The 11,125-nt window shown below is 48.9% G+C and overlaps 1 protein-coding gene across 1 annotated transcript in view; it reads left to right on the top strand.

The window, feature by feature from the left end:
• The first annotated feature begins 3,076 nt into the window (after positions 1-3,076).
• cadm4 (cell adhesion molecule 4) overlaps positions 3,077-11,125 on the top strand; it is a 184,142-nt gene continuing 176,093 nt past the window's right edge. Inside the window, exon 1 of the mRNA XM_080005000.1 lies at positions 3,077-3,165. Coding sequence (XP_079861126.1) covers positions 3,093-3,165 — 73 coding nt within the window. The 5' untranslated portion in view covers positions 3,077-3,092. The remainder of the gene's footprint in view (positions 3,166-11,125) is intronic.

Below are 11,125 nucleotides of genomic sequence, written 5' to 3'. Positions count from 1 at the left end.
GTCCTTTCCAAGGCTGCTCTCTGCTCGCAGCCGTCCTTCATTCAGCCTTTTACAGACTCTTTCGCCCTTTCTCTTCAAACCTTTGTTTACTTTACACCCTACATCGGGTGAATCTTAACCGCTATTTGGGGGGTGGGGGATAACAATGAAACGAGGATCAAAACAGTCATTATAGTACATTCTCTAATGGTGCCAACGTCTTGTAAATTCAATTATGGTGATAACGTTTAAACTATTAATCCCTCTGCCGGGGACCCTCCTGGAACCTCTTGGAGGACCCCCCCCCGGACCCCATATTGAGATCCACTGCCATACATCAAGCCCAAGACATGAAATAAGATGACAATAGCCTGGAAAGTCCTTTGAGGGGGTAAAAAAAAACAAGAGAGAGAAAAAAAAAAGTTAACGTAACAATGGGGAAAAATCCAATTTGGTACATTTTAAAGCAGCCCCTTTCATGTGAAATGCCACTGAGCAGCATTTTTCGGTGGCCTTTAAGTCAGTCATGGGTGAAAGCCGCGTTGCGCCTCCATGGACACTGGCCGCGGGGGGTTCAGCGGGTGAGCCAGACGAGACAAGACAAGGGTATCTAACAGGTATTTTCAGGGGAGACCTGTCTGTGAGCTCCGAGGGTCCGGCCGGGATGAGAGAGTTGTATTTCAGAACGACCTTGTGACCTTTGGATGATAGACTGGATAAAAAAAAAACAACAAAAAAACCCCCCAACAGCTTCACTGTAGTGCGGGCAGCCGTGCAGGGAACGGCCGAGGGCACAGACACGGGATGGCGTAAGCGGCCAAAATGTCAGTACTCGAGTTATTGATGTCCGAGTGAGTCAGCGAAAGGACGAGTAAGCGCGAAAACCGCGGTCCTCCGGGGGGCGCCCATCGCCTACCCGTCCTTACCGCACAACATGGAAGTGGTGAATTCGAGTAAGTATGACTTGTAATTGGGCAAGGCACCGCGGTGCTAGGCGGCTGGAACGACGCAGCTTTGCCCCACGCTGTTCCCCTCACGGTCGCTTGGTTTTGTGTGTTCATCCTGCATATGTTGTGTCAAACGGCTAAAAATGAATGAACGAGGTGCCCTGGAAAAGCAGGTGTTCTCCCCTCATTACTTCCCTACAAAGTCCCATCTGGTGCTGGGCGAGTGCTGCCGCTGTCTCCCTGCCAACTGGGGAACAGGCACTTGCAGAGAAGCTGACAGGGGAGAATAAAATGGGGAGGGAATTGGGAATAATGTGCCTCGCCCCGAAAACCCCCCCCCAAAAAACGACGTTTACTGAGGTCCCGTGGCAAAGAGGAGCATCCCTGGGCCATGACAACACAAACGCTGATTTAACTCGTGTAAAAATATAATATACGAAGTTCGGTTCATCCACCGAGGGGATCTTCAGAAGCATTGAATGAAGCATGAAAAATGAGGATTGACATCTATTAAAGGTGTCATAAAACGTATTACACCTACACTTGTAAAAGCTATCTCCCTTCTGCTCTGCAGGGGTCGCTAAAGATAAAGATTATCAAGCCCGCAAGTCCAGACTACGAGGAGAAAGAATGGACGTAGAGAAATAAACAATTTCCATAATGGAGCGTCGGACTCTGACTGGAAAACACAATTATGGGTAAACTCTATCCACAGCATGACAATAAACATAAGGAGCCTCTGCAGTGCGTCCTATTAGGGCCTGCCTGGACAGATGAGCAGAGCCAGGGTCGGCCAGAAAATAAGTTTTTGTTCCAGGCCATTACTGCCATTCTGAACGGTGATTTGGCCCAATACTCTTTAAGTCGACCCTTGATGAGCTCAATTCACATTTTGGAAATAAGCCATGGCCACCCCATTAGGACCTTCCCCCCTCTCACTGGCCGCAGAAGGGCTTCTGCAGCTTATGTGACACCTTGTTAGGGGGATCCTCCGGTGGAACTAATTCAAGTTGCTTCGCCCAGTTCTCAAACTTTTTCACGGAGAAAAAAGGTGGAAAAAGTGTGTCCACACTTTAACCTCACTCTCATGTGGTTTAACGTTTAACTTCAACATTGCAGACAATTAAAAAAAAAAAAAAAAAATCTCACAACAATCACCAACCCCCCCCCCCCACCAAATGTCATCAGTGAGGTTTCTATCTATCTATCTATCTATCTATCTATCTGTCTGTCTGTCTGTCTGTCTGTCTATCTATCTATCTATCTATCTATCTGTCTATCTGTCTGTCTGTCTGTCTGTCTGTCTGTCTGTCTGTCTGTCTATCTGTCTGTCTGTCTGTCTGTCTGTCTGTCTGTCTGTCTGTCTGTCTGTCTGTCTATCTATCTATCTATCTATCTATCTATCTATCTATCTATCTGTCTATCTGTCTGTCTGTCTGTCTGTCTGTCTGTCTGTCTGTCTGTCTGTCTGTCTATCTATCTATCTATCTATCTATTTATCTGTCTGTCTATCTATCTATCTATCTATCTATATCTATATCTATATCTATATCTATCTATATATATATATATGTATATATATATATATGTATATATATATACTTCAGACCTCAATTTGGAAATCCCTTGGTTCAACCTATGGCCATTTAATGCGCACGTTTAAAAAAAAGGAAAGAGAATTGCGTGTGTGACCGATTTGGACCCGACAATTAATGCCGGTTATCAATCACATTCAGGGCAGAGAAATTGATTGCAATTAATTGGAGAACGCCCCCCTCACTCCGCGCCTACAGTAAATATCCCCATTAACCACGCCCCTCTTCGGCGCACAACCCCGCCCCCCCCGGCCGCGTCCGCGTCCGCCGCCTCCGATTGGTTGTCGGCCACGTCGCCCCCCGCCCCCTCCGCGGGGGCTCTTTTAAATATATTTACATGGCAAAGTCAGCGGGAGAAACCTGCCGGAGCGGAAGGTGACCGGGTGCACGCGTACGTGGGCGCGCACTACTATGCAGAGAGGCGTCTGCCCGGGCGCCCGCTGGTGAAGCACGCGCGCGCGAGTTCGCGGCCCCTCCGATTTCGTGCCCTCTTGCGTGCGAGAGGAATAAGGACCAGGAGAGACCCGAAGAGAGTGGGGGGTGGGGGGTGGGGAAGAGACTATCCGCCGCCATGGCTCCGTTCCCCGCGTGGATCCACCGCGTCCCGCTGGCCGTCGTCGCCGTGGCGTGTCTGGTGCGCTCCGGTAAGGCGTTGACAAGCAGTGCGCGTGGTGTGGGAGCGAGAGCGTGTGTGTCGCTGCGAGCCGGTGCAAGTTTCCCGAAAAGTCCGCGGACACTAGAAGATGCGCCGCAGGCTGTCCTGTCTTGTTTCCACCCTGTGTTATTTGACTGTGTGTATTATTATTTTTATTAGTATTATTATTATTATTATTATTATTATTATTATTATTATTATTAGTCGTAAACATTTCTTCCTCCGCCGTTTATACTAGAAGCCTGTTTCAGATGCTCCTTCGAATGGTTTTTCGCCCGTAATTAAGAATAAAGTGTCTATCTATCTATCTATCTATCTATCTGTCTATCTATCTGTCTGTCTGTCTGTCTGTCTGTCTGTGTATGTATATGCATCTATCATACTGTGGGCGTGCGCGAGCTCCGGTTGACCGCTGTCAGGAGTGGGACGAAGGGAAAACCCAAAAGTGAAAGCTGTCGACTGCTCCCGCACATGGTGGCACGTTCGCCTCGGCGAACCTCCAAGCAATGGCAGCGCACGTAGAGCTGCCTCCTGCAGCAGCCTTGTTGTAGCGTCCGTTCAGTATTATATCGTCACAACTCAGAACCGACGACGCACTGAGCGGCTCGGTCTCATTTTGTGCCTCCACCTTAAACATGCCGTTGACCTCCTAAACGGAGCACTTTAAACTCACCTTTTCAGCTTGTACAACACTTAAGAATGTATTATAAACCATGCTATGACAACATGCACGTGTGCATATATATAAAAATATATATAATAATATATATATATATATATATATATATATATATATATATATATATATATATATATATATATATATATATATATTGTGTGTGTGTCTGTCAGCTTGGGTAGTCCTGCACTGTTCCCATCGGGACCAGCTATTTCATGCTCACCCCTCTCATAATAAGTGCATCTGCTGCGGAAAGGGGGATTTGGATTAAAACATGCCATGCTTCTGGATAACTTGCTTATTCTAACTGCATTGCTTACGGTGCGCCGTTGGGCCAAAGGATACAATAAAAGAGGAAGCTGAATTTGCATCTTTCGAAAAAGCTTTGAGGATTCTGACCAAGCAGGAATGAAGTAGACAGCGCACACACACAGACACATCCAGAAACTCTCGCTGGGTTATTGTGGGTTATTGCAGCAGGCGGACCTGCGGTGGGGATGTATCCTGTGTGGAAGGAGTGCTACACCGGCTCCATCCTCCCCCGCCTCTGGCTCGCCTCTGATACAGCCAACCTTGCTGTGGCCTGTTTATTGATTCTCCTGTCCCGTGTGTGTGCGCGTGTACGTGTGTGTGCGTGCTTGTGTGTGTGTGTGCGCGTGTGTGTTTTGCCAGTCTGCCAGTCTGTGCGTGTCTTTCTATATTAAGGGCTTGGGAGGTAGATCATTTATATGCGTGAGTGTGCCGTGTAGGCGTTTATGTTTGTCGAAATGGAGTACCATGCAAATGGTGTGTGTGTGTGTGTGTGTGTGTGTGTGTGTGTGTGTGTGTGTGTGTGTGTGTGTGTGTGTGTGTGTGTGTGTGTGTGTGTGTGTGTGTGTGCACATTTATTAATGAGCTGATCTTTGTCTTTTTTTAGTGCACTGGCGTGTCTAACCATTCACCTTGCATTCTGTGTATTCTTTTGTGATGATGGGCTTTTGTGTATTGCGTGTGTGTGTGTGTGTGTGTGTGTGTGTGTGTGTGTGTGTGTGTGTGTAAGGGCAGGCGTGCGCTTCATGCTTACAGTGCCGAGTTTTGCCTGAGCTGCAGGCAGCCTCTGCTGGGGGCGGCCGGCTGATCACTGTCATTAATCTAACCACTGACAGGGGCCGGGAGAGATGGTGGGGGGAGTTGGAGAGACGGAGGAGTGGGCAGGCAGGGGGGCAGGGGGAAGGAGGGAAGGAAGGAAGGAGGAGGAGAGGGAAAGGAGGCAGCAGAGAGGTGGAGGGTTTCCAATTACCTTGCACACATAGGGAGGCATACAGACTGTACACAGAAATTAACAAACGGTGGCTGGGATCTCTCATGACGAATCCCCATGTTGTGGTTCCCTGTGCTGCTGCGGCGCAGAGAAGGAAAAACAGTACGTAAGAGGGAGAGAGAGAGAGAGAGAGAGAGATGGGAGAGGGGGAGGCTTTCTGTTATCATGCCAGGATAGAGAACAGGAGAGATGGACAGATTGATTGGGTGGATAGATGGATGACTGGACAGATAGATTGAAAGAGTGCCGTAAAGACACGGAGCCTGGTAAGTCTTGGCCGCACTTGATAGAAAGTGAAGCGGAAGGAGAAGAAGATATCGAGGCATGGAGAGCTGTATGGCATCGGCGACGGGGGAGGGAGGGATGGGGGGGGGGGTGGAGGAGATGAAGAGGCAAGGTTCAAGGCTTCGCACCGTGCGTGCTGTGAAGCTGCATGCACACACACACACACACACGCGCACACAGAGGATAAACGCTGGGAATTAGGACAGTGGGTGCTAAGTAGGCAGTTTAGTATCAGCGAACAGTGGATATTTTTGTAATAGAAGCATATTCCCAAACATGATTGTTAGTAGGGTTGCACAATACATTGCTGCTAATATCGGTAGCGTGATATGAGACTGGATGTCGTCTCGGATTCTGGTCATTATAATAATAGTCATGCGACATTTGCACCAAATACAGAAGTCGGGTAATTGGTGAACAGTTTGCTCAGTGCTCGCACATACAGCCACGAGTAAACACCGAGCACTCTTTCCCCGATTCCTCTTCCAATTGCATTTATTTTGCTCATAAGGTTGTGTACACCGACGCTGCTGCTCTCGGTGGGGGGTGGCCGACTTTCAGCGGCGGCGGCAACTGGAGGCTAAACTGGCGACCCTCCTGCTGCCACCGAGGCCGCTTACACCACCTTTGTAGCTCGCCCACACTAACAGCTACCCCCTCTCCGGTCCTTCACGCCCCTCATCCATTTGCCCTTCCCTTCCCGAGGCCTTCATTACCAGCAGCCTTATCGCCAGCGCGCCTTAAATCACATCCATTTGTTTATTTGAACGGGTGCAATGAGAGCCATCCGTTTAAGCGTGTACCCCCATCATGGTGTTTGGACCTTGGCTGGGACTCCGGCGGGTGAGAAACGGGAGCAGTTGCAATGACTTGTGGGAGGAGATTTGAATACCAATTATGGCAGAAGTGCACACACACACACACACACACACACACGCACACACACACACGCACACGCACACACACACACACAGGCTGTGTATAAATCAACGTCGCTGTGTATCATAGGAGTGAGAAACCTGCCATACAAACTCAAAGAACAGGAGCAATGCCGCACATGTGCAAACGGATAATTGGCATGCTGACATGTCCGCACACGCACACACACACACACACACACACACACACACACACACACACACACACGCGCGCACGCACAAAAACACACCGCTTTTCTTTCGACAGCTCACATGGAGTTTCTTTGGACTGCAGGAATGGGAATGCTTACACAAGAGTTTGTCTGAGTCCAATTGCAGTTTTTGATGCTTGTCAGACGCAGTTTGTATCACGGCGGCGTCGGGTTGCCTATTTGCTTTCCTCCATATTACGCTGGGCTTGCTATTTCAGCTCCTTTCTTTGTTCTCTAATGCGCCGAAAAAAGTCTTCACCGTAAGCCAAGGTTTATACTTTGATCCAAACCGAGGAGGATAATTCCCTCCCATCCAAAATAAAATAAAATAAAAATTGTCGACAATTTAATTAAAAAGAGCGAGACCTCATCTCCTGTTTGTCGGCCCGGCTCTCTGCCGGATCTTGCCGTATATTTGAGTTGAACCAACAAGCACACTTCTAAAACGTCTTCTCCGTATCTCTTAGATTTTCTTTCCCTGCTTTGTTGCTTTAAATGATTGCCGAACCAAAACTTGGCAGACCGTGCTGGCGTTCTCGTCAGACGTGAGGGTGGAGTGCAGCTTTTTTAAATGAAATGAGTTTTTTTTTTTATAGGTGGCACGCCGTTGTGCATCTCAGCTCTGTTTGATCAACTGGTTCAGTCTTAAAGGTTCCAGACAGGACGTCCTGCTTTCTCAGCCGCGCAACTATAAAGGTGTACGCTTTATAAACAAATTTGACTTTGATTGTAGCTTTGCGGTTAACACACAGCCGGGAGAGCGTTCCGGAGCTTAATATGGGGTGGATTCTTCCCCCTGGCATTTATGTGTCCATTACTCACAGTAGGGGGATGCCATGCACCCCGTTTAGTGCAGGCGATGTGTTTGACTGTAATTCTCTCCTGATCCGCCTCCAGTATCCAATTCAATCCATGACTCCTTTTTTTATTTTTAATTTTTATTATTATTTTTTTTTAGGAGCTACTGAGCTCTACACAGTGGTTACATCTCAATAAACCCCCCCGCCCTCCCCGCTCATTCTCACAAACACAACAGATCAATCCCCAAAGCGATTCCCGTTTTGCATCTAACACATTTAAAAATAGGGAAAGTCGATTGGGACCTGACTGGGAAACCAACTTGCAATACCATGATGCAGCGGGTGACCTAAAATGTGATATTTGATCAGGTCAAATATCAAAATTTTTTTGAGACCCTTGATATCGATATCAATAATTAGAAAATATTTTTGGGAATAACTATTTATAATTTCACAAGATAATTACACGCAAGGAATATTTGAGGGATAATCATCAGCAATCGGAGGTGTCACGATTCCCCAAATCAGGTTGTAATGTCACGATTTTACCGCAGTCGACTCCGTGGAGGGCCCCCGCATTCCTCAGCGCGCGCTGCATTTGTTTACCGGCCCAATATGGCGACCATGTCGGACAACATGACCCATAAAAATACGGGGAGAATCTCGAACCTGCTTGTGATTTCGAATTCGAAATTGAAGCACTCATTTCGATCGATTTTCGTATCGAATTGGAATCGTGGCGCCCCTAATGTCAGTGTTTGGATATTAGGGCTGCAGGATCGACTAGAATGAAAAAAATAAATAAATAAATTTCTAAATGTTTTGGCTAACGTTAGTGAATCAATTCACATGTGATAAGAAATAAAGTTCAATATACAGTAAGTTCATCCAGTTTGTTGCACAGTGAACGCACATTAGACAGAATATATTCCCGATAACATGTTCAAGTCCACATCCGCGGAGACTCACTAGCACACCGGTGCGCCTCCCTCTCCTCCGGTGTTTAACTGCGTGTACAAGGGAGAGTGCCCCTTTGACCACAATGTCCAATTATTATACAGGTGTGGCGATGAAAGTGGGCAATAAACAAAACAATCAACTCTAGTGCAGAGGTTGCAGAGGTTCCTAAACAGGTCGAGCATTTGCCACCGGACCGTAAGAAAACGTGGGCGGAATTACATTATTATTATTTTTTTTCAGGAGTGATCTGCGATTTGTTCTGTAGTAGAGCGGCAACAGGAAACTGAGTAAATTAAATACATCTAGAGTGAAGATCCCTCTGATTGGAGCTGCGGAACCGAGCATAACCCCCCCCCCCCCAGTGTTAAACTTGAGCATTGAAAATTTGAATATATTCCAATATTAACAATAATAAAGTATACACATTCCATTGGGATTATAGAGGAATATATGCAGCCCTGGTGGGTATTATGACCAAGCAGATAGAGCCGTTGATTAGAACGACACTGAAAAGGGGCACACCAAGACATAGATGGCAGTTTCAGTTTGATATTTCATTTGACCATTTGTTTAATAGTCCATTAGTGGAGCCCCCTGTCAATCCAATCAGGCCATGGCTAATGTAGAAACACTCTTTATAGCTGCCAGCTCATCTCCTTCCTGTTACTATTCCTCAGAGAGCGCTGCTTGTCATTATCATAATGGTGATCTACAGTGTGTCGTCCTTGCGTGTCGCTCCCCCCCCCGAACAACTGGCGTCCCACCAACTTCCCCGCTGAACTTTCCAAATGCTGAGTAGGACGCCAAGGACGCGCCTCGTGTTTGTTGGCAGGCGCCGGCTGTCAGTCAATCAAGCGCTCAACCTGCACACGTCCCTACTGGTCCAGGCTGGACAATTTAACGCCCCGCCTCCTTCGTTCACCCCCTGGCCCGCTGTCCCCCGGGCTCGCCGCCTTTTTTTTCTCCACACACTGACCCGTCTCCCTGTGTATTTGTCTTTGCTGTCGAGAGTGTGCAATCGGTAAACATTGATTCCCTCTTCGCCGTTGCCGGGCACGCCACTCGTATGTGTTCTTTGCACAGGGTGCCCTTATGTCTGAAGCACTTTGGAATTGAATTTGCGCCACAACAGGAGGCGGGTGGAAGAATGAGGCCCCCGGGATTGAAGACGGACCGTAGCCACGGGGAGGGGGTAAACATTCCTTTCCATCGGTTCCTCTCTAAAACAGTTTCCATGACCAAGAGTAAATGTTTACAATTTCTGCCCAACCCCTGAGGTCTCTGGAGACCCTCCTTCTGTGTGGCAAGACCTGTCTTCCCCAGCCCCGCTGGGTTGTCTCCAGGACGAGCGGTTAACACGGCCAGGCAGACCCCCCGGCTCACAGCGGTAACCGAGGTGATTATCTCCACTCAGGCCTCCACCGGCTTGATTGGACGGGTGAGCTGATTGAGATGAAAAAGGCCAAGTGCTTTAAATTGGAGAGCTGGAAACTGTGCGCTCTGCCAGTGCGGGGGCTAATACACGTTCCATCTGGAAGACTTGATGAAGAGAGAGGAGAGTGGACGGCCGGTAATGAGGGGCTCCTCCAGGGGTGGGGGCGGGTCAGAAAGGGAATCAAGCACAGGTGAAGCTGCCCCGGCGGGGTGCGAAGGTGCCAAGAGCCCGCCCCCCTCCCCCCACCGACACTTCCCTCCCCATCCTTCCTCTTGGGAGGTCCTGGCAGCCATTGGAGGTTGGCTGATGAAGAGTGACCAGGCGTAGCCAGGCCACCAGCTGACTGATGGGGTCAGTGAGAGGGAAAGAGGGAGGGAGGGAGGGAGAGCTGTGGCTGGATAGTTTATAAAGGGGTGCGGTAAAGGACGTACCAGGGGAGGGGGGAGAAGGAGCGTAGGAGGTGTACGTCACAGACCAGTGCAGCAGCGAGGAGGAGAGCAGTGGAGGATGCGAGGGAGACGAGCGCAGCAAAGAAGTGAATGATTGCAGGAATTCAGCTTGAAAATGCAAGGGTGTCAAAAGACAAGGAGCGGCAAGAGAGAGAGAGAGAGAGAGCGGGAGAGAACCCCGCCGCGCAGGAGGACGGATTTGCTCGGACAAAAGAGGCTGCAAAGGAGGAGAGGGAGAGATTAGGAAAGTGTGACCGAAACCGACTAACGCGGTGTTGGAGTGGGAAGAGAAGGGGCGAGTGAGGGAGGGATGGAGAGGGGGGGGGGGGGGGGGGGGTGAGAGGGATGGATGGTGATACATGGAGATAAAGACGAGGAGTTGGCGCGCGCTGTGTAGGTGACCACAGTAGACTGACGCGGTGTGGTGATCGATGGAGAGACGCATGCACGCACACACACACACACACACACACACACACACACACACACACACACACACACACACACACACACACACACACACACACAGTCAAAGGTATTGAAATGCTCCCCAGCAGGTCATGGCCAGTGCTCCCACTTTCAGAGAGGCTTCACAGTTCTTTGCTTCGAAAATTAAACGCCCCCAAACACGCAAACACACACACACACACACACACACCTACACACCTACACACCTACACACACACACAGATCCACACATACAAAGTATGTCTAGCTTTTGCCATGATGGGATCAGCTGGTGGCTATAGTGGACATTCGAAGCCGTTCGCTCCCCACCGGGAAATCAGATGGAGGTTTTTTCAGAAGCTGACACAAATGACTGCGGAGAAAAAGCTCCAAAGGTCCGGCACGAGGGCGCTGATTTGAGCTTTAAACCGGCCCGGCAAGGCCTGAACCTTGAAGTGGTTTCGA

This window comes from Zeus faber (genome assembly GCF_960531495.2).
Source record: "Zeus faber genome assembly, chromosome: 8".
NCBI classification, from domain to species: domain Eukaryota; kingdom Metazoa; phylum Chordata; class Actinopteri; order Zeiformes; family Zeidae; genus Zeus; species Zeus faber.
Note: the sequence above shows the minus strand (reverse complement) of the source record. Positions and strands in the feature narration are given on the sequence as shown.